The sequence below is a fragment of the Lissotriton helveticus genome, chromosome 5_1 (genome assembly GCF_964261635.1).
Source record: "Lissotriton helveticus chromosome 5_1, aLisHel1.1, whole genome shotgun sequence".
Taxonomy (NCBI): Eukaryota; Metazoa; Chordata; class Amphibia; order Caudata; family Salamandridae; genus Lissotriton; species Lissotriton helveticus.
In genome coordinates, this window is record NC_136065.1 from 75,777,222 (window position 1) to 75,804,974 (window position 27,753).

Genomic DNA, 27,753 nt, shown 5'->3' on the forward strand with positions numbered 1-27,753 from the left:
TGAGCAAACAAAATACAAGAGGTAGCAAACGGTACATTACAGGAGGAGAAAAAAAGTGACGTGTGCAAGTTACATAGGCGTACAAAGTATAAGTAGAGGTATAGTACTGCAATAAATGGCAGACACTCCAGCACAAGAACAAACGTTACGCAGGTAATGGTGGCACTTGTTCAAGTATCTAAAGCAAACAAAATGAAGGAGGTAGCAAACAGTGTGTTAGAAGAGAAAAGTGACGTGTGCATGTTACAAAAGAGTACCAAACACAGGTAAAAGGATAATACTGCCATAAATGGCAGACCACTCAACGCCCTGCTGGGCGGTCTCTATGTACTGTCAGCGAACCGGGCGAAGAATTGGCACCAGCCAGGCAGATCGCTGACTGGGAGCACTCTCCGGTGCTGCCAAGTCCGCTGCCGACCAGCGCGTGGTCCCGGCCAGATCAGAGAAGGCACCAAAATGGCAGGCGTTTCAGCAGGCCGGCAGCAAGGCGCTCTAGCATCGGAAGGGCACCTTGGTCTCAGGACCGTCCGGCAGGCAGTCAGGGGAGCACCTCAAGCCTATTAGGCGCCTCGGATCTCCTCTGCTCAGTGCCACCGCTAGGCTCACCGGGGGCGCCTCCCGTACACTGCCGCGTCCACCATCTTATCTGCGGGAGCTCTGCTGCGGGCCCAACAGGATTCCGACGAGGAGCGCAACCACAGTCGTTGGAGGCTCCCGAAGTAGCGTTGGAGGAGGCACAAGCCGATGCTGGTCAGTAATCCTCAATTTAATGACCAGGGATGGGGCTCCTACAAAGCTGAGAATCAGTGGGGCCGGCGGGACGGAGATTCGCGTCCTACCGTGCCTGCCGCCATCTGGGCCACGCCCCCCGCTGTTACCTTTTCATAGTTCTAGATCACACCACTTCCTGAGCTATTCCCACTAAACAACTTCACAAACACAACCTGTACAATACCATAATAACTAGGCCATCTACTGGTAGTCATTACTACACGTTCACCGAAAAGAAAGCGTCCAGTCTGAATAAACATGCAGGATGCTCATTTTTACGTCTCGCTCTCGAGACCTTTTGTTGAGATGCCTCTCAAGGGAGACAGACCGGGGCACACGCAGATTCTTGCAGATTCTGATTTGTGGATGCGCACGTGAGACGTGCCTGCCACAAAGCGTGCTACATTTACCTCCGGTGCCCGACAGCCCACTGCCCATCTCCGCACCCACCACCGTCCCATACCACCACGCCCCATTTAATTTTATTTATTACTTCATTTATGCATTTTTATATAGCGCCGACTTTACCAGAAGGTATCAGAGTGCTTCACAAAGGAACAGGACTGATATAAGAGAACATTAGAAGTGAACAAATGACAAAAGCAAAAGTTACATTACATGAGGCAAAAGTCACAATCGTGAGTGAAAGTACAAGAGAAAGCGAACGGTGCATTACAGGAGGGAAAACTGACATGTGTGCAGGTTACAAAAGCGTACAAACTACAAGTAGAGGTGTAATACTGCAATAAATGGAGGACACTCAAATACAAGAACAAACGTTACATAGGCAATGGTGGCACTCTCCACCACTCCCGCGCTGAGGATGAACCGCCGCATCCCAACATCAGAGCCTCTTAAATACCTCTCTACGACACAGCAGCCTCTGTTGACGGCCCATCAACGCGCAGCAAAGCGCTCCTCCCCCGCCACTACAGTACACCCCGGCATCCCCCACAACACCCCCTACCACAGTAGCAGTACCTCTGCGGCTCCCACCTCCGAGTCCTCTGCAAACCGCGGCACGCCATGTGTCCCTGCCCCGGCGGCCCCCTCCCTGGGGAGCACGACCTGCGCAGCACACACTGACCTGAACACGGTGAAGCCTGCATGCGCCGCCACTGGGCACGAGCCGCAGACCACAGCTATGTGCACGCCCACAATGCGTGCGCGTCTCTCCCACCCCTCCCCATTCAAGCAGCAAGCTGCCCATTGTATTCTTGTTTTTTTTTTTTTGTTTGTTCTTTATGCGTTTTAATATAGTGCGGACTTGTCCGAAGGTGTCAGAGCGCTTTACAAAAGGAACAGAACTGATATAAGAGAACTATACAAGTGAACACATTTCAAAAGTTACATTACATGAGGCAAAAGTGACAATCGTGAGTGAACAAAGTACAAGTGGTAGCAAACAGTGCATTACAGGAGGAAAAAGTGACATGTGTGCAGTTCACAAAAGCGTACAAAGTATAAGTAGAGGTATAATGCTGCAATAAATCGAGGACGCTCAAACACAAGAAGAAACGTTACATAGGCAATGGTGGCACTTGTGCAAGTATCGAAAGCAAACAAAAAGTATGAGGTAGCAAACTGTGTGAACGTGCTTCCCACGAGAAGATTCTGGTCTTTGAACGTGCTTCACATGAACAGCTTTTGCGCGTTCATTGAATTGGAGTGCTCCTCTCTGGAAGACCTGCTGTGTTAATTATAGGTCCTTTCCGGGAGAGGTGCTATTAGTTAGCAGCGTGGGGCGCCTGTCGGCATACTGTGATAATGACTTTCTTTGATCTGAGGTAGCATTGAAGATCTCGTTGTTATGTCTCGCGCGCCGACGAGCGCTGTTAGCGCGCGCGACGCCGGCCAGCCTCCCTCGCGTTGAGCTTGGCCCAGGAGCTGGCCGCGCGCCGACAAGCGCTGGGAGTGCGCGCACGGCGTCATCTTCCCTCGCTACAGGACCTGTGCACTCGCCAGCCGACAAGAGCTGCGGGCGCATGTGGCGGCGTGCGCTTGTTTTCTTCTTTCAATTCTCCCTTATCGCAGGGTTAGTCAGCCTTTGGAGCTGCTAGACCAGGTGCAGCCGAGAAACCCACAGCAACAGGAAGCAAGTAAAGTGAAGTGAAGTAAAAACCGGACCGAGGACGTGCCCAAGAGACGTTCCAGCCAGTACCTGTGAGAGAACGAGAGCTCTGACAGCCGCAGTGTTTACTTCCAGTCAGCTGCTGGAGTGGCCGTCCGCGACCAACCCTTCGGCCTTAAAACTGCGCAGGCCCTGGGAAGAGAGGTAAGGGAGGACTTAACACTGCAGATCATTCATATTTGCGTAAATACGTTTTACCTCCCTCCTATCCATCCGGCCTTAGGCATTGAGAGAGACTGAAAGATATCTCTCTTTCAGACAAGAAGTGATTCACTTTTTCAACTTTGTAATACGTACTTGCCAACGAGCTGCCCCAAGCTAGGTACTCATGCCTTGTTAGCAAACGTTCATTTGCATTTCAAGATTTGTAGTTTTGATATTAACAGGTAAGTAAGGGCACAAAAACTCCACTGTCCAAAGTGCTGTTCACTTAAACACAAGCACTGCATGCAGGATGTCCAGCATGGGGCCTTGTAGCTTCTGTAGTGTCTTTTGAGCTTGTGTAGCAGGACCCTTCTGGTCCCTGAAAGAAACTGTAGAAATGACATAATCGTTGGGGTGCGTTTGAGTAAGGTGAATAAAGTTGATGATAACAGTGAGAGTTAGTTAAGGGTTGCCCTCTGAAGAATATGTAAACTACAGAGCTCCAGTGTGGTCATTTGCATGCTACTGTGTTGAGGAGTTGTGGAGTACGTAAAATCTATGAGCTCAAACATTTTTGGGTGACAAGAATGTTAAATGCTGTGCATGAATAGTATTGTTCCTCTGCTCTAAAATATCAGGCTACATACGGGCACCAGGATGATTCAAATAAATAAGCATTTGCAATGCACTAGGTCTCGCATTTACGAGAGTTTAAGCTATTGGCATTGTAAATGACAATGCCTATTTTTGTTTAAAACATAAATAAAAGGCATTGTTTATTACAATGCCAATAGCTTAAACTCGCGTAAATGCGAGACCTATTGCATTGCAAATGCTTTTTTTATGATGACCCTGAAACTCTATATGAAATGTTTATATGAAACATTTTAATACTTCGACTCCTTTATGAGCTGCTCTATATTGTAATACTATCAAGCTCTTTTATATGACAAAATTTATATTTTCTATGAAATATTTTATATCTGCATACCTGCAATGCTTTTTACTAACTGTGCATTAACAATAAATAAATACTGGTATTCTTCAGGCACGCTTGGCAATGTTATGCCCTCCTGCACCTCTGCACATGTTCCCTGTCTCTGCTACCTGGTGTGAACCTGCTCATACTCAGACTTTAGGTTTCTTTGCATGGTCAATGTTCTGATGGAGTAGTGGCCTCCTGCCCCATGACTCAGCTTCATTTTGCATCCTCAAGAGTAAACAATGCTCACATATCAAATGCTTGTCTTTTTCGCTGGCTTTGTTAAGGCCCTGCACGTCTTTCTCATCTGCTCCAGCTTCACTCAATGGTTCAGGCAGACTTGACTCTCTTGACTGTGCAACAGCTGGGAAAAATGTGAGCAGTGATTTCCTGAAACACCCTCTTAAGTCTCCTGCTTCTCACAAAATGGGGCTACTGCCTCTAGTTGCCAGGAAGAAAGATTGCTTACCTGATTCTGGCAGCCAATCAAAAAGGAGAGAGGCATTTCCCTTTTTTGTATTTTTATTCATCCATTCACACTCCTCTATGTTAACATAGTCATAGCTTTACTATACACTTGCCAATAAAAAATTATAATATGGTCTAGTGTGCACGTTTTGACTTTAAATAATCATTCCACTGCAAAAAAAATTGCCATTTACAATGCCAATATCTCCAATTACAACAAATGCGAGACCTATTGCATTGCAAATGCTTGTTCTCTGACAGTGGTCCCATTACATTTGGGTGCTTGAGAAGAAATGTACTTTAGTAGCAACCATAGACAGATTTAACACAGTATTGGACGCCCACAGGTGCGACTGAAGTGACTGAAGCCGGTTTGTGTTTTCCTCACAGGGCTAGCTGCCCTGGCCTTTTGCTTGCCCTGGACCATGCACACTGTGTAGGGCCGTTTTTCAGGGTGGTCAGATGTATTCATTCAGCTTGGTAAATTATGTTCTTTTCAGGTTAACTTCAAGATTATATGTTTTATTTGAGGAGCCCACAGGAGTCTTGTAGTCTTATCTCCTCCTAAATGTTGGTATGTTGAGGAGTAGATTAGAAGCCGACAGAGGGGGGCGGAGTGAATTAAATTATGGGATCCTTTAAAATTATTTACATTAAGAATGCAATCCCTCCATTAGGGAGCATCCCAAACACTTTGTTAATTTTATTGCGCTTCTTTGTGACCTCAGACTTGCAATCCCAGGCTGCCTTTTGTACCATCCCAGAATGCGCACTGGCGACTGTGGTACCTGAAGCCATTTTAGTTAATTGTTTTCTGAACCTCTACAGGGCATTGTAAACACTTTGTTAGCTTTTTAGGTTTCGCCTAAGTGAAAGCCTGCGCACGCGCAGGCTTTTCACGCAGGTGAAATCTAATGTTAGAAACAGTGTGGCTTGGAATCCACCCCTCTGTTCCATTGGCTAGCTCCATACATGGAGGCTAGCCATTGGAACAGAGATCTGTCCGTCATGGCCGGACCAGATTCGTGGGCGTTCCCGCGATTTTTTCCCTCTCCACCCCTTTCCGATCGTCATCGTGGCCGTGGGCGAGGTTTATTTTTTGTTGTTGTCCAGGTTTGTTTTGGCCATTCCGCGGCCGACCGCCAATGGAGGAAGCCTTCCCGACCCCCCTCCCGCTGTCCGTTCCCGCCCCCCCCCCCCCGTCCGTGTGCTTCATGCGGCCTTCCCGACCCCCCTCCCGCTGTCCGTTCCCGCCCCCCCCCTCCCGCTATCCGTGAGCCCGTTCCTGCCCTTTTTAAAATTAAAAGAAAGGGGGGTAGAGCATCGAGCTCGAAAACTGTAACTCGCCATACAATGCCACCCTTTTGAGGCGGTGCCAAATGATTCCTCAGCCTTGAGGGGAGAAGACAATTCCCACGGCTTGCAGTAAAAGCAGTCCAAAAAGATTATACAAGTTTTCGCAGATAAACATCTTAAAAACACTCACATCACCAAGCTCCATCAATAGGCCGGCTGCATAATCAAACCTCTCTTGCCTCAAGAACAAATCGGCCTTACCAGTCGTGTGTTTTCCTCCATCAGTGAAGCTCGGCATCGTAATTAAATTTCGATCTCAGGTAAACTATGAACAGTTTCAGGGCCCCCAATCAACTCCTCCCTCGAAAACCGATTGGAGGAGCCGACCTTTGACCCACTCCGTATGTACCTTTTATCATGCTGAATGCGCCCAGGGGCCCTGCACACCACGGACAAAGGAAGGGGCACAGTGGGTGGGCCACAGCCAGACCCCGCTGGGCTACTGACTGAATCAGTAGCGCTCTGGTCAAGTGGAGCCTGAAGCCTTCACTGCGCGGAAAAAGGGACAAAAAAACACTAACTTCTAATCACTTAAGATTTTAAACCTCACGTGCTCGAGCTCTTCGGCCATACCCCAGTTATTCTTGTATAGCGCCCAGACACTAATTAAACAATCCATGGTGCAGCGGAGACCTGAGCAGTCAGTAATTTGGCATTACCCCCTAAACTGCTCCCGATACACCCGACACGAACTGTCTCCCAACAGTCGGTCATGAACCACTAAAAAGCAGGAGGTGTCCGACGTCATGGCCCGAGTATAGAGCATTTGTTTATCGTCTTCTAGTGCCGACAAGGTGTCAAAGCGCTTGCAGACAGTAACAAGCTGGTGTGGCGCTGTGGTTAGTGAGGTACCCGACTAGCATCACCGCTGCACTCACCTGAATTTGACGAGGAAAGAAGGGCTGGATAGCTTATAGATAAAGACGAGGTCATAGCAGTAAAAGGCCTGTTTGATTTGACAACCTGGCAGTACTGGTCCACCCCCAGCAGGGCAGAGCAGAGCGGCTATGCTAGTGCAGCTCTCGAAGCCGCCCCTGGGATGACTCCTAAGGCCGCCAGGATCTTCCACGCGAGGCCGCGGCGGGGCAGGGTGATCCCGGCGCGTTAGTCATCGCCGGGGCAGGGCACTAACAAGGGAAGGTGTGGAGGCCGGAACGAGTAACATGAAGGGACAAAAGCGGTCGAGCAAAGCGCCGATCTTCTCCCTCACCGGCGCTATGGGAGGGTGTAGTATTCTGGGTTCGTTTACTTTATGTTCTTCACATATTGAATATTATCATTATTGGAATGATGGGTATTCTTCCACTTCTGGGTCTGCTTGGTTCTCGCTGTGGGGTTGTCAAATAAAGGCGATTGCTTCTCCTATAATTGTTTACGGTGTGCCATTACTTCATAGGGGCAGAGGTCTCTTCGCAGTACCGCCCTCCCCTGCAGACCACGGACACAGACATCGGGGCACAAGACATGACAGTAGAATGTACGAGTCGCGGAGGCTGCGAACTGCAATGAAGAGGTCACATCTTTTGCACCCACGTCCCCACTCCGTGGCCTCTTTAGTGGGGGCTGCTGGGGCCCTGCGCCCTGTCACCATTCGTCCAGGCGTGCCCTTCCACTAGTTGCTGGGTGTATAGGAGACGGCAAATTATTAACCCTGCAACTGCCGCACACCGACCTCTGCAAAGTAACGTTCGCTTAAAAGGTTTACACCCGACTTGGTAGATATGTGCATGTATTTATATATATATATATATATATATATATATATATATATATATATATATATATATATATATATATATATATATGGTTTAGAGAATTATGCACAGACATTATCCCGAGGTGCTGAGCGCTATACGGGCGCACTGGCACAGCCCGCACAGTCTAATAAGGAGTATAGAAAGAGCACAGGTGCAAGGCTGGGCGGGGCCAAACAATACTCGGGTTCGTATCACGATAGACTTCACTCTCAGGTCATTGTAAAACGTCATCAGAGGCACAAAAAATGTTCTAAAAACTTAACAGCTTATTACATGGTGAGTAAAATTAAAACTCGTGATACACTTGTTTAGTTAGCTTACAGTGCATTCGTCGGCGAATTCCATGCATTGCGTTTCTGCTGGCTGTGCTGGTAAACTCTGCAAAGATTGGCCTGCTGTACACGGTTTGTGAAAACTCGAATCTTTCTTCTAGGAGACCGGATTTTTGCTTTGGCTGGAAGGAGCCTGTTTGTTTTAATATTTTGTACTTTTTTCTTTCTTTTATCAAACTATTTTTTCAAGAAAACCGATCATGACAACTTCGCACATATTGCGTTTTAATGCCTTACATCAGCATTCCGTTGGCATATTACTTCCTTTACTGTTCAGTGTCCAGCATGCACTGTGCTGGCTACAGTTGCAGTGCATGTGAGCGGGTGCGCGTGCAACACTCGCGTGCTTCCCCCCCCCCCCGTGATCACTTTCCCTTCTGGCATTCCCCCCTCCCTTTTCGCCCAGTCCTTCTTTTCACCTCGGCATGCACTCACCCCTTCTTTCTCCCCTTTCGGCACTTTGATGTCCTTTATAAGCACACGCATACTCACACATGCAGGCTCTCTGCTCTCTTTCTCTCTCCCCCTTTCACACACATGCACCCACACATGCACGCTCTCTCTCTCTCTCTCTCTCACACACACAGAGACACACACACACACATGCACATTCTCTCTCACACACACACACACACACACACACACACAAACACATTCACTCTCTCTCTTTCTCTCACACACACCCACGCACACATATGCGCGCTCTTGCTCTCACACACATGCACACACACATCCACGCTCTCTCTTCCTCTGTCACACATACACACGCCCACTCTCTTTCTCTCCCCCCCCTCTCTCTCGCGCGCACACACACAGGCACTCCTGCATTCTCTCTCTTTCTTTGGTGTGTAGTGCCAAAGCACCATTGATTCCTGCTATGCACGGTAAGTCCTTCATTTGTGCTTTTATTATGATACAAGGACCCCTTGCTCCCTGACAGGCCTCCAGCACTGGTGGCGTGGCGGGGGTAGTGCGTGGTGTGCAGTGCAGAAGCACCCTTGACTCCTGCTGTTTACAGTAAGACCGTCACTAGTGCTTTTAGCTTGACTGTGGTATGATACAAGGACCCCTTTGCTCCCTTTCAGGCCTCCAGCACAGGTAGCGTGGTGTTGGCAGTGTGCAGTGCCGAAGCACTTTTGACTTCTGTTATGCACGGTAAGGCATTTATTGTTGCTCACTGCTTTCAATAGGGCCATGGCTTGACAGCAGGCAGGCCTTTGCTCCCGGTCAAGTCTCCAGCAGTGGTGGTGCATCATCCATTCCAGCTGCTCAGGGCTGGTGCCTGTTAATGATTCTCCTGCAGCTGCGGAGTCAGCAGTGGTTGTGAAAGGCTAGGGTGGTGTGTGTACGTTCCCTCACACCTTTTCCTGCTCTACTCCACGCTCCACGCTTGTCCGTCGATGTGTATATTACAGAGGTACGAAAAACTCAGCATTTGAACTACCTAAAACACAAAAAGATTGCATGAGAACTGGTGCCGCGGAGCGCCTTCCCTCTCATTGACTGGATATACCCGCTCTCACTACAACTCTCTCTCTCTCTTTCACGCACACAAGCTCTCTCTCTCTCTCTCTCTCACACACGCATGCACGCACACATGCATGTGTGTGTGTGTGGCTCTGGGTGTGTGTGTGGCTCTGGGTGTGTGTGTGGCTCTGGGTGTGTGTGTGTGTGTGTGTGTTTCTCTGTGTGTGTGTGTGGTAGTAATTGCTGTCTGCTGAGCTCGTCCGTAGCGTACAATAGGTCTCACATTTGCGAGAGAATGGCAATGTAAATGACAATGCCATTTATTTACCTGTTTTCAAAACCAACACATAAATGCAAAATTTGTCATTTACAATGCCAATAGCCCTAACTTTTCCAAAGGCGAAACCATTGCATTGTAAATGCTTGTTTCTTGGCTGTAGGCACACATTTTCTGTATATTCCTGGCATCTGGTGTTTAGCTTGTATGTTTGCATGCTGTTTTTCTTTAAAGTGTTTAGAGTCAGAAGATGTTCTTAGTCAACAACGTGCATCAGCACAGACTCCATCTTAGATTGTTTTTTCCATTTATACAGTTTGGATGTACACCGTAAGGGTTCAGAGATCATCATGTTTTTGGGACCACATAGTATGGTTTCAACATTCACACTTTAAAAACTCGCCGTTATGCTGTTACCTGGGGTATATTTGGAGACTGATGGCCAGCACTCGACGCCGTGGGCCTCGCTGCACACTTTGGGGACCTCATGCCTTCCATTGAATTTCAACACCGAAGAGTGCAGACCACAAGGGGTGATTAAATGACTGCCCTTCCAACATTGCCATTGGGGCAACTCTAAGGATCCAAGGTCCGAGCAGCATAACATCTGCAACTTGTGCCTTTTGTGTGTCCTACAAGTTTGACTCGCATTCCTATCAAAGAAGACTCTAGACATGCTGCAAGATGCACCAAAAGGCTTCTCATTAAACTTCGGACACCGTAGTAGAATATGGCCACTATAGTACCGAATAGGGCAGCCCATCCGGTATCCTGGCAGCCCAGGTAATGCCTAATTTAGAGACTGTCTCCTTGAGTGCGTTGGAGCACAAGGACGAGGAGATTGTCGAACCGACACTGAAGACCAGTGGCCTTCATGCGAAGACCAGGGTTGTGTACTTTACTCCTCTCGGATACCCATAAGATCAAGCCAGGAGCACATAAAAGGCCCCATGCCGAAGTATAGTACTGCTTCCGCTGGAGTCTAGCATCAAGCCTGATCAAACACACAAACAACTGCCGCCTTCAAGGCTTCTGCTAATTTTGTGCTCCGTCCAACACTGAGAGAAGGCTTCGGAGCCAGCCAAGGCTCTGCCCATGGGTGTCAAGCCTCCCCGGCCACCTAGCCACCCCGATCTAAGGGCACTAAGCTTCCTTGCTCACACCCCAAGTCAAAACTGAAGGTGCCACTAAAGCAGACACTGGAGATCCTGTCCACGTCTAAAGCTTCGTCGACAGCTTACCCTACCTCAACAACAGGCTGATTAAGTGCAGCTGCAACTCCAATGCCTAGCCCACACATAATCCGCAATATTCCTGCTCCATAGAATGGATGAGTTTCACCATAAATATGACCATATCTACTTAGAACCCCAAGACATCCAGCCTACCCCCGGGTCTGAGCAGAACGCAGTTACAAGAAAAGCGTACCTCAACCAACAAAAGAGTGGCAATTTAGTTGCTGCCTCTTTTTCAGGTCAATCGTGCTCATTCAGAACAATTGTGCTCATTCAGAACCTTGACTTGCTTTTTTAGGAATGATGGCCTCAAGAATCCATATTGTACCCCCAACCCAGGCTCCACATGCGTGCCCTACAAGAGTGCCTTGTGGCACAGTGGTTACAGGTGGATAGTCGCTGGGAAGATCTAGTATTACTAAAGGCCAGTGCTCACCATTTTCTGCATTGGTGGAAGGGCAACCACCTGTTGCAGTGCAGGCTTTTCTCAGGGCCCATTCTGCAACCGCGGAAACCTCTCTCTCTCACAGGCTTGGGTGCACATCTCGATGCATGAGCATACAGGTTATGTGGCCCCTATGACACAAGAATGCCGTATCACCTACCTGAAACGGTTAGCCATACTTATAGCCTTCAAAGCCTTCCTCCTGGTAATTTGAGGGAAGCTAGTCCTCATCAAGATGGAGATGACCGCCAAGGATTATGTACAGAAACAGGGTGGCTTTGCACTCTCCTCTGCTCTAGCGCATAAGTTGTGGCTTTGGTCAAACTGCTACAACATACAGATCTTAGCAGAACATCTTCCAGCGGTGGACAGCAACTTTACAGACCTGCTGTAACCGGAAGCATCACAGTCCACAAGTTGGAACTCTGCCTACAAGTCCTACACAAGTGTTTCCAGCATTGGGGCACACACACAAATGGACCTATTTGACAACCAGTGGAAATGCAAAATGCCCTAACTTCGGCTCTATATATCCATACCCATTGTCCATGGGCAATGCTCTATGCATTGACTTGCCAGGAATCCTTGCCTATGCTTTTCCTCATACCATCTAGGCCAGGCCTCCCTTGTACTCCGTGCTCATGGAGATGAGAAGCTCCCCCTCAGGCCGTACCTTCTCACATTGAGATGAGGCCAGATTCTGGACAGCTCAACCTAGCAATCTGGCAGCTGAGGTATTGGAGTTCGGCTATTTAGATAGAAATTCCCCCAGAAATTCCTGACCAATCTATAGGAAGTGTGCATGCTATGCACACTTCCATGCTATGCCACAAAGTGGAGAAGCTTTGAAGACTATTGCATCTCCAAAGAGCCATTAAAGTCCTATGTCAGGACATTGTCAGCTATCTTTTACATCTGCAGAAGTCATACCTCACCCACACCTCAATACACCAATAATAAGCTGTCTTTGCAGCCTACATGCAAAACAGGGAACATTTACCATTATTTAGGATTCTAGTAATCAAAACTTTTGTGGAAGGTCATTGGAGAATCCTACCTCCCATTGTGCCTCCTTACAACCTTTGTGGTAATTTAGTCCTCACTGGCTCAAGGGACTTGCATTTGAGCCTTTTCACAAATGCCCTCTACAGTTCCACTACTGGAAAGTGGCCTTCCTGGTGGACATTACTTCCCTCAGATGCATTAGTAAACTACAAGCAGTCACCCTGCAAGAACCCTTCATTTATGTTCACATAGACAGGGTTTTTCTCATAACCAATCCTGGGGTTTTGTCCCTCTTCCACCTTAGCCATATCATAGAGGCCCCAGTTTTTCCACAGACAGATTTGGTTGTGGAAAAACCTCTAAATGTTAGATGTCAAAAAGCTCTTTTATATTACATTGATTGGATTAAGCCCCTTTGAAGGTCTTTCCAGCTCTTTGTACCTTTCGCAAACCCTCACAACAGACACTCCATTTCTAAAGCAGGTATAGCAAGATGGAAAGTCCAGTGCATCCAAACCAGGTACCACAAAGATAATAAATTCCAACTTGTGTCACCTTGGACACATTAAACTCGCAAGAAAGGAGTTACAGTGGTTCTCTTGGGAATAATCCCACTTGTTGACATCTGCAAAGCGGCAACCTTGTCAACCCCACACACATTTACCAAGCCCTACTGTATGAACATCCTTGCTTATCAAACCAAAGGCTCTGATTGGCCACACAGTCTTGAGGACTTTGTTCCAGACATCTGCATCAGCCACACTCTACCCACCACAGAGCATGTTTATCTACACCCACACATGCTACACACGGAAAACGTTGCCTTGCAAACATCTGTTCATACGATGTTGTGCTGTAGATTGACATGCCCCCGACTTCTTCCCCAGAAGCTTATGTTAAGTACAGATCTCTTCTATTTCCAAGTCACTTCTCTCAATACGGAGAGGGCACCGTGCTATGCTCACTTCACACTCTATATTCTCACCCACTGTGTAAAAAACAGTCTAAGATTGATTTGGAGCCCATGCGATTAGTCCATTAGAGGAGCAATTGCAGCACCTTTTGTAACTGGAATATCTTCTTATAAGAAAAACCACATGGAAACATCCGAGCTTATCAGTAGATGGCAGAAGTATGTAGAGAATGTGAATCTACAGCACTACACAAATCAAACATATGCTTATATGGTAAGTAAGATCCTTTCATGGTAAGTAATATTTTCCTTTCCTTTTGTGTTGTGGCTAGTAATTAGATGTTTCAATTCCAGACATATGTGTCCATTCCAGCCAGGCCGTTTCCCCCTCACCTGTAAGTTGTTGCTTGATTGTTTTCCGTCTGTCTCTCCTTCCTTCTCTCCCTCCCATTTCACTCCATTGCAGAATCCACATCGTCCCGAGAATGCGGAGATCTTTGCACGTCTCTGGCCCTTGAGTCTCCCAATGCTGCCACAGTGATTCCCGAAAGGTAAGTGGCATCCACTTCACATTAGACCCCTTCTTCAGTGAGGGGTCAAGTTACCAAGTTAACGTGCCACTGGTTGTACTATCACATATTTCTAGTAACAGAAAGCATCTGTGTTCGCCCCTCATTCAACACCTCCTAACTCTTCCCTGAACCTTTATTATCTGAAAGATCAGTTCAGAGCAAATGAAGAATACAAAACTTACTAGCTTTTGAAAAAGATACAGAGGCGAACATTGCCTATAACCTTTCGTCCCTTTATTACTTTGCATCATTTACTAAGTTAATGTATCAAACCAAACAAAAAGTACATTTCCTTTGAATAAAGGGAAAATTACAAAAACAATCCACCAATGTGAACACTCTACAGTCCATAAATCTTTGTGACGTCTAACATTCCTCCTCTTTCTTTGTGCAAAATCCGCTTGTTGTGCACTAATTCCATTTATTCGCTTCTGTTCCACACCTATGAAATGGCAAGGTAGACGCCATTGCTCTATTCCATTTACCATTAAAATACTACGTCCCTAAATCTCCAAATTATGGACATTGGTGATAACATCAACCTCCTGATATCAAAATACCCCAAAATAGCCTTCCTCCATGAAGGAAGCTCGTCCAGCGTGAAATTTGATCAATTCGAATATTGATAATCGGGCAGGATAATCCTCGCCTCTGTGTCCCTTATAGAGCTGAAACTTTCCTTCCAGATAGTTAGGGATATTTCCATTATACATATATTGCACCAGCAGTGAGGATTCTGCTTGTTTAAAGCTTGCTCACAACCCTGGATGCCACCCCGGCTATTGGCTTAACATAACATTTATTAAAAACCAATTGCGAAGACCAGTCAGAAGCCATAATATCTTCCAGGTGTCCTCTTAAAGAAAAAGATGTGGGTGTCATTGCCCCTCAAGGGAATGTGCTCCAAAACTCGAGACATGAATTCAAGCCCCTTGGATAGCACGCCCACCTAGGGGTGGACGGAGAAGAGCCTGCCTCTAAAGGCGTCTACTGTGTAAACAAGAGATCGCGCTTCCCTGATAGTCTCAGCTCTGCTGTCATTTCCTCGTAAGCTTTGATGCATCGAACAGTACAAAATTGTTGTGTGTGTTTTTTTTTTTTTTTTTTAAGCTGGGTAATAAGTTGAACGAGAATTGGACTATGTTCTTTTGGCACCCGCAAATATCACTCCATCTGGAGTGAACATTCTTCCGGGAACAATAATCTGTTATTTTGACACATTTCTAAAATAAAGTAAGCCAACTTAATGAAAACAGGCTGACAAAACTTAATTTAAGATTTTTTTTTAATGGAAAAGGGTAAATGTAGAGGAAAACAAGACAGCGTGACAAAGAAGTAAGCAAGACAAACCGGATGGGTTTACAGGAATGGAGTTGTGCCAATGGTGAGTCAAATCCGGGATTTCAAAAAAGAAGTGGCGCAAGAGGGTGAGAATGGGGTTTTTAAAATGGGAGTCACTACAATCAAATTGGCTAGCTGGCGTCTCACCTGAGTGGACAATGGCTATCATCGAATCTAAGGAAAAGGCATCTCTCAGAGCCCCATTCTAATTCAACATGAAGGCGTTCCAGATGCCTACTGAAGTATTCAGGGAGAGCAGTATGAAGCGTGGGTGTAAGACACTCCAATGGAGCGCTTCACACAAAAGAAGAAAGAAGTGCTTGAAAAGCAAGCAGTGGAAACAGCGATGCCAGTCGGAGACATTGTAAACAGGCAATGCTTAATGGGAAGGCGAAACACAAGATCGAAAAGCTAGGACACGAACAAATAAGAAGCCGGCAAACGAGATTGACTAGGAAAGCCAACTAATGGAAAACAATAGGCAGGCTCCAAGCCTCTCTATGATTTTGGCCAGCCACAATATGCTCTGCAACAGAAAGTGCATTTTCTGTCTAGTAGGCTTGACCTAAAAAGAGAGAGGGTCGCTGAACATTGCACTGAGCTGCGAGGTAAGAGGAGAAGGAGACTTTCCAAGAGTTGATGGAGTGTGGAAGGGACGGATTGGTGGACCGTTACTGTCTGTTTCCCTCTTCATAGGAAATGTATTTGTTTGGTATGATATGTTAACTTGGCAACTGCTGCTGAGCAATAAATTGAAGAAAGGTTATTCGTAAACCTCTTCTACGGTCCTGACATAACATTTGTCTGCACTATTCTCATTGGATGTGCCTAAAACCCTATTTTCGTTCTACATCGGTTAGTGGCTTGCATCTAATCCTGGTAAGGTGAAAGCATCTCTTAAAATGAAGCCTAGGCTGTCATAGACCATCTTTTCCCCCTGTCTGTGAATGCGTTCCTTGAAACAGAATCTGTTCTGCAATCTGCTTGCTTCTTTTATCCTTTGCCCTCTGTTCCTTTATCTCTGCCTCTGTATTGCTGCTGTCCTTCACTATGTTTATTGCCTTTTGTCTATTTCTTTTTCTCTTATTGCTGCTTTTGAACTGTTTGTTCTCTCTTAAAAAAGTCTTTGAATCTCTACAAGTCTGCCTGACACTTTTTTTGTATTGTTTCTGCTTCGCAGTGATGATGAGTGCGCAGAAACCTCTGCTGCCAGTGCCCCGTCCATGCATCTGCAGTACAATAGTGACACTGAAGCTGACGAGAGCCTGGTGAAGCCCGATAGTACCCTGAAGCCCTGTCGTAATGCTACCCTACCATCCGCGACAGACGGGCCCAGTCCCAGTGGGGTGAAGGTGCATCCCAGTGTACGAGTGGAAGGCTTGAAGGTGGACAAAGGCAGAGTGGCAGGCAGACATAGTGGTGAGGCCTTAGAGCAGAAGTCGTCACATTATCACTCGGACAGTGATACTGACGTAGATGAAGAGGAAGAAATGAAAGCCAGTGCAAGTAATGGTGGACAGAAAACTGCAGCTCAGCTCCACGTAGACAGTGACACAGATGTGGAGGAGGAGCCAAACGCAAGTACTACTGGGGCTAACCTTCCATCCAAGGAAAAGAACGAGAATCTGGACAATGGAACAGCAGCAGTATGCAATCAGACGGCTGCTGAGTTCCACATGGACAGTGACACTGACGTGGAAGAGGATGGGGACACCCCAGCGAAAGCGCCAATGCCTGTCTTTGACCTGGGCAGTGATACAGATGTTGAAGAGAATATAGATGGCCCTCCTGGTGTTGAGCTTCTTGGGGGCAGTAGTGCTGCAGCCAAACAGGATGACAACACTGATACAGAAGAGGGGGGACGTGTAGTGCTACAGCCAAACAGGATGACAACGCTGATACAGAAGAGGACGTGACGTCTTCCAGGAAGGCTGAGAGTACCAGCCATCTGCCTGCAGAGGACAGCGACACTGATATGGAAGAGGAGTCCTTGACTCCAGGCAAAGACACAGCCCATCAGCCCAATGCGCAGGACAGCGACACCGATGTTGAAGAGATGGTAGACACAAAGAGTAAATCCCTGATTAAGAAAAAAGGCGCTACGGTCATTGGCAAGTCGAGGACCAGTGACGTTCCGGAATCAGAGGCACCCCAGGGTGAGGATGATGAAGGTACAGATGTAGATGAGCCTACTGAGCAGACAGTGAAGGATGAGAGCGAGACCGAAGCAGAAGGTAATTGCAGAAAAAGTTACAAAAGTAATTTTGTGTTCTGTCCTCTGATCTTTTTAACAGCGTTACACAGTCTCTGCTATTTTATGTGGTCTTTACCCCGACAATATTTTCCATAATTCTTTCCCCATGGCTACCTAGTCCGTAGGGCGCTCTGACCTGAACGTCTGAGAATCGAGCTGGAAACCTTGTATCTGCTGCTAATCATGGTAAATATTGTTCCTGTATTGAATAGTGCACTGCAATGATGGACCAGGGGTACTGGGAGAGTGGACTGGTGTACAGGAAAGAAGCACGGTCAGATATGACCACAGTCCAATCCTGCCCTGGTTCACATAGTAGAAACTCTCACCCCTCCTCTGTTGTGTAGAGTGGCCAAAAGGACATGGGTTAGCAGCTTTCAGTGGGCAGGTGTCTAGCCAGCAGCAGCACTTGGCCTTACTGGATTAACTTGTGGGTGGGCATGAAGAATGAACTCTCCTACCACCCAAAGAGCTGGAGACCAGAAAGCGACCAAAGAAGGAAGGGGCCTCGTTGGAGGCGAAAGCTCAAAACATACTTACCTGATCGTAATGATTCTGGTGCCTAAACATATATAAAGATATGTGTTATTTTTATAAATTGGTGTGGATCTCCTTCTTGAGTCGTGTGCATGGTTTATTGACTCTGTGTATGCAACAAATGTCTAGCACTCCCCTCTGATAAGCCTTACGCTGCTTGTAAACACTACCGCCTAGCAGTGCACTTTGGGATTGCTAGAGCAAGCCCCAGTTCACTCACAAGGGAATGACTAGACTATTTGCACAGGGTGCCTCTTTTTGGTATACTTTATAAGTAGAGCCAGCTTCCTACAATGGGGTATTACTGTAGAGAGAGAAGAGTCAGGAGCATAAGTAAAGTGATGCATAAGTGTGGAGGGTTCTACAGTCCTCCCTTGGAGCCAGTATCCATGAATCAGTATGCAGCTTTGCATGTTCTCCAATCTTGTGCAGCCTAGCAACGTGGGCCCATGCTACTTCTCAGCTACTACCTTCTACGTGCTCCTATGCGGTCATAGTTGGGGGATATGTGGCTCAGTGATCTCCTAGCACTGTAAACAGAATTGTTTTACAGCTGAAATGTGTGAAAATTTTGCCTGTTTCAAACGACTTACATAATATAAATGGCAGTCTTCAGGCTGTCAGTAGACCTTTCTCACTGTCCGGCTCCTGTGTAGCTAACCCACTCCCTGTTAAAGGACAGGGCGCGCAGGTTGTTTCCTGGTATCACAGGACAGGACCTCGCAGGCCAATGAAAAGCACATGAGGCTGGACAGTTGAATAAGGATGGACTAAGATTTGAGTAGTGCACGAATGAACAGATAATATGGATTGGCACAGGACCTCCTGGTATAGTGCCAACAGAGGCTATGAACAAGACCAAGCTAGGAGGTTGGTAACAAGGGTCTCTGGCAGCTACACTGGGAAGTCAAATGCTTTGAGTCTTTTAATGCTGATTGATGATGCTACAGATTCTATGCAGGAAGAAACAAGCATTTGCAATGCAATAGGTCTTGCATTTATGCGAGTTTAAGCTATTGGCATTGGAAATGACAATGCCTTATATATATGATCTAAAAACAAAAACAAAAATGAAAGGCATTATTTGCAATGTTAATAGCTCAAACTCGCCTAAATGCGAGACGTATTGCATTACAAATGCTTGTTCATTTGGGCTTTAGGTTTTAATTTAGAAATAAAAAATAGCAAAACCCAAATTTTTAATATTGTTTCAATTCATTGTTCTCACGTTTTAATTTCGAAATTGCAACCTAGATTTGTGATTTGATGCACTGTGTTATGTTGAACACTTCATTTTGCTTCCTCGTGCCTGTTTCAGGGGTTTTACAAAGGTGTTGGTGGTGGGTAAGAACACATGAGTGCGAGAAACAGCACAGTGGCATAAGGAACGGGAGGAAAAGCACACAAGGTTGACAACAGACCGCGAGGGAACAGGGGAAAAGTACATGAGAAACAGATCACAAGGGTTGGGGAGAGCACACGGGGAGAGAAGGAGACAGCTGAGAAGTTCCCTAAAAGCAGTCCCCTTACGTTTTTTAAAGCACTTCGACTGTTGGTTACGTAGCAAAGAAACCGACAGGTTGTTACGCTATGCATGATACTACGTGACGCAGAAAAAATCAGTTTACAAGCACCTAGGCTGTGAGGGGGCAAACTAAGGTTAATTTTATTTTGGCTGCACAGTTAAAATATCTATCCCCTGTTTCCTGGAGGTACTCTCGCGTTTGTTTTTGGAAGAGAGAGAACAAAACTTTTTTTAAACCTGGCTACCGCTGGGATGTTCTTAGGAACGGGTGTGTGAATATGGGAAAGGAGGAGTGACGAGCATTCTGATACCAGGTCTGGAGTCGGCCTGCCCCTTTAAGTGTTTTTGCCTGCACTAAGGGGAGGGGACAACGTTGCATTTAGTAACAGAAGACGACAGTTTGGACGGGATCGGTGGTAGCGAGAGGCCGAAAGATAATGGGGGTTGTTTGAAAGGACACAGAGACCTGATACGAAGAAGGAGAGGGGGGCTGCAAAAAGAAACAGAAACAAGTAAAATAAACATATGGCTTGGAAGCGCCCTGCTGGCACAGTGGCATGCTGCAATCATGTGTTTGCTGGCCCGGGAGTGGTGCGTGTGTTTGTGCGTGCGCGCGCAGTCTGCTCTTTTTCGAAGCACATACTTGTGCTTGTGGCGCGCCCCTACGCTCTCCCGCAAGGTGGATGCCGGCACAAGTACGAGTATGTGCTCCAAAAACAAGCAGAACTACGGCTAAAGGTCCTCCTATGCAGTGCATGCGCGCTACGTAGTCAAGACCTAAAAAACAAGATAGGATATTTGTAGACGGACAACTTGTGACATTCGGATGAAGCAAGTTTTGAAGGAAGAGTTTTCCAGAATGCTGCTCTTTAAGCAAGATATGCAAAACAAATTGCGAGTTAAGAAGAAAGGGTTTGCTAGGTGCAGATTGAGAAAATACTGGAATAGTAGCCTAAAGTGAAAATGATTGGCCTCAGGTTACTATGGAGGTAGAAATGTGGAAGGAGCACCCAGCACACTGTGAAAAACCTCTGGGTGCAGCAAGACCAGGAATACTAATATTGGTAGCTACAAGGAAGCGATGGAACGGCGAAAAGAAACCCATAAGGATGGCTGGTTACAAGCTCAGGAACTATTTACAGCTGGGATCAGACTTGTGGACCAGACATACAGTGGGACATTCTACAGCAGTGGTTCAGATATCCCTGGGGGCCCGCGAAGCCTCCTCAGTGGGTCCGTGACTACTTAAGTAAAATGAAGAGATTATAAAGGGTATATAATTAAAGAAGCAAAATGTACAATTGCGAATTTTAAAATGTACTGTAAATGTGAACGAATTTGAAATTGGAGACTAAAAGTAAAATTTGTGTCCTCCGATTGATTCGTGGGAGCAGTGCGGGTGTCCCAGACTGTATATACTATGGACGCTGAGTGGCCTCAATTGAATTCAGAAAAGCTACAACATTCATGTTAAAATCAAAGTTTAGAATATTGTTTTTTTATTTATTTATATGAGTTTGCAAACTAAATAAAATGTGTCATCATTTGTGTATTTCTTTGAATGTTTTTGTCTGTAATTTTTGTGTATTGTTTTGCGGTTCAAATTATCAACAGTACCTAGGCTGGGGACCTCGGCTAGCCGCCATGATTCAGTTTAGGTGGAGGGGGGGGGGGCGGATTCCAATAATTATTGCTAAGTGGGAGCCTCAAGTTCCATTAAGGATTGATTCGAGGTCCCCAAAAGTTTGAGAACCACTGTTCTACACAGAGCAGACAGTTAATCGGTTCACTGTAAGTGCACAGATGAAAACCTTTAAAGTGTGGCGTGTGAACAGCCAGCACCAGCCACAGGTGTCAGACGTTCACCCCTGCTCTGTTCTTTCTTATTCTGTTACATCGGAGCTTTTCATTGATTTTGTTTTGGCCTTAAAAAGTCTCGTCGGAAACAGAGCTCCACTTGGAAGGAGCTTTATTTCTGATCTGTTTTACATTATTATGCTTCGGTTTTGTACTTGCAGTGTATAGACAGCTTGCTAAAAACAGGTGTCTGCTCATCTTTCTAAGCTGATGCATTGGATTTCTGCCGTTCATCAGGCCTCTCACTGCCATCCTCTCTTCCAGATAGCCCCAGCACCTTGGCCTTGGAGGCCACACAGTGTTACCTGGATGCTGCAGCAGGTGAGGCCGAGGATGAACCTTTTTCTGCAGGTAGGTCTGACCTTATGCTACCACAATCATGCCTTTGACAATTTTATGTCTGCCAATCATTTTGCTTGCTCTCTGGTGCTAGTGGCGTGTGCTCACGAGTGGTAGTGGCTATTGCTCACGATCTGGAAGTGGCGGCTGCTCATGGGTGGAAGTGGCGGCTGCTCATGGGTGGAAGTGGCGGCTGCTCATGGGTGGAAGTGGCGGCTGCTCATGGGTGGAAGTGGCGGCTGCTCATGGGTGGAAGTGGCGGCTGCTCATGGGTGGAAGTGGCAGCTGCTCATGGGTGGAAGTGGCGGCTGCTCATGGGTGGAAGTGGCGGCTGCTCATGGGTGGAAGTGGCGGCTGCTCATGGGTGGAAGTGGCGGCTGCTCATGGGTGGAAGTGGCGGCTGCTCATCATGGGTGGAAGTGGCGGCTGCTCATGGGTGGAAGTGGCGGCTGCTCATGGGTGGAAGTGGCGGCTGCTCATGGGTGGAAGTGGCGGCTGCTCATCATGGGTGGAAGTGGCGGCTGCTCATCATGGGTGGAAGTGGCGGCTGCTCATGGGTGGAAGTGGCGGCTGCTCATGGGTGGAAGTGGCGGCTGCTCATGGGTGGAAGTGGCGGCTGGTCACGGGTGGCTAGGGCAGGTGTTCACGGGTGGTCGTGGTGGGTGTTCACGGGTGGTCGTGGCGGGTGTTCACGGGTGGTCATGGCGGGTATTCACGGGTGGTCGTGGCAGGTGTTCACGGGTGGTCTTGGCGGTTGTTCCTGGCGGGTGTTCATGGGTGGTCGTGGCAGGTGTTCACGGGTGGTCTTGGCGGTTGTTCCTGGCGGGTGTTCATGGCGGGTGTTCACGGGTGTTCACGGGTGGTCGTGGCGGGTGTTCACGGGTGGTCGTGGTGGGTGTTCATGGGTGGTCGTGGTGGGTGTTCATGGGTGGTCGTGGTGGGTGTTCGCGGGTGGTCGTGGTGGGTGTTCGCGGGTGGTAGTGGTGGGCGCTCACGGGTGGCTCGGACAGGTGCTCCTGGGTAGCTCGGGCAGGTGCTCCTGGGTAGCTAGGGCAGGTGCTCCTGGGTGGCGGTGGTGGGTGCTCCTGGGTGGTGGTGAGAACTCCTGGGTGGTAATGTTAGGTGCTCCTGGGTGGTGGTGTTAGCTGCTCCTGGGTGGTGGTGTTAGTTGCTCCTGGGTGGTGGTGTTAGTTGCTCCTGGGTGGTGGTGGTAGGTGCTCCTGGGTGGTGGTGTTGGGTGCTCCTGGGTGATGGTGTTGGGTGCTCCTGGGTGGGGGTGGGGGCGGTGGTGGTGATGGTGGCTGCTCCTGGGTGCTTCTGGGTGGTGGGTGCTTCTGGGTGGTGGGTGGTCCTGGGTGGTGGTGGTGGGTGCTCCTGGGTGGTGGTGTTGGGGGGTGCTCCTGGGTGGTGGTGATGGTGGGTGCTCCTGGGTGGTGGTGATGGTGGGTGCTCCTGGGTGGTGGTGATGGTGGGTGCTCCTGGGTGGTGGTGATGGTGGGTGCTCCTGGGTGGTGGTGTTGGGTGCTCCTGGGTGGTGGTGTTGGGTGCTCCTGAGTGGTGGTGTTGGGTGCTCCTGGGTGGTGGTGTTGGGTTCTCCTGGGTGGTGGTGGTGGTTGCTCCTGGGTGGTGGTGTACGGTGCTTCTGGGTGGTGGTGGTGGTGGTGGTGGGAGCTCCTGGGTGGTGGTGGGAGCTCCTGGGTGGTGGTGGTGGTGGTGGGTGCTCCTGGGTGGTGGTGGGAGCTCCTGGGTGGTAGTGGGAGCTCCTGGGTGGTGGTGGTGGGTGCTTATGGGTAGTGGTGGGGGCTTATGGATGATGGATGCTCAGTCAGGACTGGTGGTGCTTGCTCAAGGGTGGCCGCTCATGGGTGGTGATGGTGGATGCGCGTGGATCGTGGGTGCCCATGCCTGGGTTGCCAAACTAAGGGCATTTGTAATTTCTCCCTTCTTCTACATGTGTAGCAATGAAATCTGCTGTTTCAGATGGCTCCTTTTAGCATCTGGTCTGTTAGAACGGTGAATTGCAAACTGTGCTAAATAGCCTCAGTTCTACAACTTTGAACACTGGTACGTGTTCTTTAACCCCCCTGCTCACTTCTTCTCTTTCTTGCTGATGGCAGAGAACGATGTCGAGGCGGAAGCCACACAGGCCTTTGTCTTCAAGTCTCCCTCGGTGAAGCCAGCAGCCTTTAAAAGTAAGTTCAGGTGCACTCTTGCTAGTGAGCTGCTCGGATCAGGGTTACCAGACTACCAGGCAGTGAGCTTGCTGATTAAATACCTTTTGAGAACCAGGGTTTCTAAAAGTCTGGAGTGACACATTTAGGCAAACCTTCCTAAATAACCAGAAGAAAGCAGGTCAGAGGTTCATCTAGCAATGACGTTAGAAATGAATGCCTTGTACTATGCATTCAAACAAGTTGAAAATTATTACATTTAGAAAAAAGAAAGAAAGAAACTAGATAGGATGTGGTGCTGAGCAATCTCTCTGTGTACTATTGGAGGGAAAGTGATCTGATGACACCCTGGCCAGCAACTTTTACAGCGGGATGGAGGTGGTGTGGATCTCAGTAACTGTCTGAAATGATAGCAGGAAGGCCGAGTTCTGCTTAGCACAGGGTTCATCATTAGCTGAACGACCCAGGAGCCCATGATACATGTCATGGACCCATTTAGGAATGGGGGTTGAAACAGGCATGAGCGGAGATGACAGAGGATTGGAGGAAAGGGCTTTGGAAATTGGTTTGGTAAAAAGATTTCCTCCAAGCTGGGAAAGCCATCGCTACTAGAAATTCTAAAGTTGTACTGAATGTCTGTTGTGGCCTGTGCTCTCTGCCTGACCTTTCTGTCTCTTTTCCATAGAGCCATCAGTGCCCAGCCCAGGAGTTAGTGCTTTGCCCAAGCCAGGTAAGTCTTGTCCAACGGGAAAAACATTTAACGTGCCTTGTAGCTGCATTTGTGGAGATCCTTTTCTGTTGCTACACGTTTTTTTTCTGCTCATCTGTCTTTTCATTTCACGTTATTCAGATATTTTTATTGGTGCTGTTCCCAGTCTGCCTCTTTCTTTAAAGCGTTAAGACAGAATTTGATTTCTTTAATATTTCTTCGAGTTTCGGTTTGAGAGCGGGAACTCTGAACACTGGACACCTTTCTATACCAACAGAGCCACATCCCCATCCCCATCCCCATCCTTCCCTATGCCCATATTGGAGATTTCTTTAATGTCTTCAGCTTAGCCAGTAACCCATCAACCATCCACAACCTGGTGTAAGCACTGGCACTGGAAACCCCTCTTACTTTCTTGCAAGGAATTAAAGAAGGCACTTTTAATTCAGACTATACTCTTTATGTTCAGAGAGAATCTCTTGTAAGCTAAGTGTTTAGTCTTTTGTTCTAAACTTAAGCATTAGAGGTCTTATTTTCAGGGATTGGAAGAAGTACTGCATACCTTACACCTGCTTGAACTGTTCAACTTTTTCATCTGAGCAATTAAATGTTTCCTTTTTAGGTTTCGCCTGTCGAAAGCTGCGCACCGCGCAGCTTTTCGGCGCAGGCGAAATCTTATGTCAACAGTATGTGGCTTGGTCACCGCCCCTCTGTTCCATTGGCTAGCTCCATAAATGGAGGCTAGCCATTGGAACAGAGATGCGTCACTCATTCCCCGAGCAGATTCGTGGGCGTTCCGGCGATTTTTACTCATCCCGCCCATTTTCGTGCGTCATGCGGCTGTGGGCGTTTTTTTTCTTCTTCGAAGTTGTTTTTGGTCATTTCTCCAGGCCGACCGCCGCCGGAAGAAGTCCAGGTGAGTACTCCCCCCCCCCCCCCCCGGCCCCCCTCCTGCTGTCCGCGTGCCTGTTCCCGCGCCCTCCCGCTGTTCGTGTGCCCGTTCCCGCCCCCCCTCCCGCTGTCTGTTCCCACCCCCCCTCCCGCTGTCCGTTCCCGCCCCCCCCTCCCACTGTCCGTTCCCGCCCCCCCTCCCGCTGTCACGGCACCTCGGCTTGTTTTTGTGTGTGTTAGAATCTGCAGATTATGCTGTAGACGATGGAGTATGTGGCAAATGCGTATCCATATTCCTGCGGAAAGCGCTGTGGTCGCAGAATCGAGCTGGCTCTATCAAAGTTCTTTCTAGTAACATGGAATCTGCCCTGACCGTCTATCGCTTCACTTTACACTTTGTGATCCTCGTGGTTTGCAGTCTGACTTGTTACAACCTCCATTCGCATCTGACTGGCGAGTTCAGGGAGCTAAAGGTCACCTGGAATTGTTTGCATCCCAAAGGCGTTAGAGTGGTTGTCTCCCGACCCCCTACGGCTTCTGGCCCCACGGGCTGAAGACACCAAACATATCAAGACTGAGCCTGTCTTCCATCTAAACCTCCCTGAGTGAATGAGAATACCCCCCACAGCTCGGGCCTGCAGGGAGCGTTAATCTCCGGCCCTAGGTGTGGATTAGGAGAGCAGGCAGACTGGACGGAGAGGCGGCGTGAGCGGGCAGGCCGCTGAGGGAACACAGGTAGGGCTGGCCCGAGGTTAACCTCTGGCGAGTCACGCTGTAGGGGAGGAGTTTACTACACAAAACTCGTCACAGCCTGCTAGAGAGAGCTGTCCTGCGGGATTCGGAACAGACACTTACTGAGCCTCGAGCTGTATCCTCCTGCCCTGAAACCCTGAGCGCAACCATTATCGGATGCCTATAGAGCCTGAGTCTTTTTGCCCTTTCCTGAACGCCGGTTCCCTCCTCCGATCTTACTTTATATTTCTCTCCTTTTGCTGCCATCTGGTGCCCCCTGTCTTTTTTCATTGCGCTCTCTTCACCCTTCCCGTAGCTTTGTCCTTCTTGTGTGCAGTGTACCCTTGTCTGCTCTCCTCACCCCTGCCCCCGCTGGAGGAGCCTGCAATGCCTTGGGGCCGCGGTTAGAGGAGAACATGCAGCCGGGGTGCATCGCGGGCAGTGGAGGCTTGGACCGTGTACGCTTAGGGGAGAGGCTGCAAGCTGCCCTGGCTGGTCTGCGGGAGCTGCACCTGCTTCGAAGCAGGCACTGGTGACCCGGGCACTGGCGATGGACCCGGCCGCCGGGGCCCCCGTCCAACTGGGGGGCAGCAGCGAGGAACTGCAGCTGGAGTGCACCCTAAGTGCCCTCAGGGAGCAGCTGGTGAGTACCCTGGAGAGGAGGGCTTGGGGCGCACATGCAAACTAGAGATCGGTCTATGTATATAAAGTAGCTTGGTTGTCAATGCGCCAGTAGAAACTATAATAAGCTCGTGTCATCGTCGACAATGCAGGTGAGTAGGACAAATAGAGCAGGGGTAGGGGGACATGCCCCATCAGCCCTGATCCTTACTGTTGGGGGTTTTGCGGGCATTATTTTCCCAGTGTACTGAAGCTTTTGAGGCCGGTTTTAGGGCAGGGTCAACTGCTGGCGCTGCTGGCCCTTTCTCCAGCTTTTCTATGCAATTTAGAGGTGGCACACTAGTTGTTACTGTAAGGGGGGGGGGGAATAGAGAGGAAAGAACAGAAGCCTGGTTAGTTTGAGCGTTTGTGTTTTTTGCCAGCAGTGCTTTCGGTTCCCAGTCGACCATGCATCTGTAACCGCTCTAGAAACGCCACACGGTCGATTACTACAGTCTATGCATCATTGGTTTTAGAGATGTCCTGGTTTCTCGACCGTGGTCTTGATAATGGAGAGGCAAGCGGCGCCCACAGTGGTTTCTGAGGCAATGTCCATCTGGGGTCGGATCCTTCATACACTCATTATCCACCTGAAGCCATTGCTGCTACTCCCGATCCTTTTACTGACTGTTTGGTATAAAGTGCTGTCTGTGTGTGTGGGGTTCTGTCTGTGTGTGTGTGGGGTTCTGTCTGTGTGTGTGTGGGGTTCTGTCTGTGTGTGTGTGTGGGGTTCTGTCTGTGTGTGTGTGGGGTTCGGTCTGTGTGTGTGGGGTTCGGTCTGTGTGTGTGGGGTTCGGTCTGTGTGTGGGGGGTTCTGTCTGTCTGTGTGTGTGGGGTTCTGTCTGTGTGTGTGTGTGGGGTTCTGTCTGTGTGTGTGTGGGG

The 27,753-nt window shown here is 48.4% G+C and overlaps 1 protein-coding gene across 1 annotated transcript in view; it reads left to right on the forward strand.

Annotated features, from left to right (window-relative positions):
* MDC1 (mediator of DNA damage checkpoint 1) overlaps positions 1–27,753 on the forward strand; it is a 189,223-nt gene that overhangs the window by 52,177 nt on the left and 109,293 nt on the right. The window contains exons 4-9 of the mRNA XM_078641729.1: positions 13,750–13,834; positions 16,377–17,059; positions 17,104–17,430; positions 21,634–21,720; positions 23,826–23,900; positions 24,565–24,609. Of these exons, the coding sequence (XP_078497855.1) occupies positions 13,750–13,834; positions 16,377–17,059; positions 17,104–17,430; positions 21,634–21,720; positions 23,826–23,900; positions 24,565–24,609 (1,302 nt within the window). The remainder of the gene's footprint in view (positions 1–13,749; positions 13,835–16,376; positions 17,060–17,103; positions 17,431–21,633; positions 21,721–23,825; positions 23,901–24,564; positions 24,610–27,753) is intronic.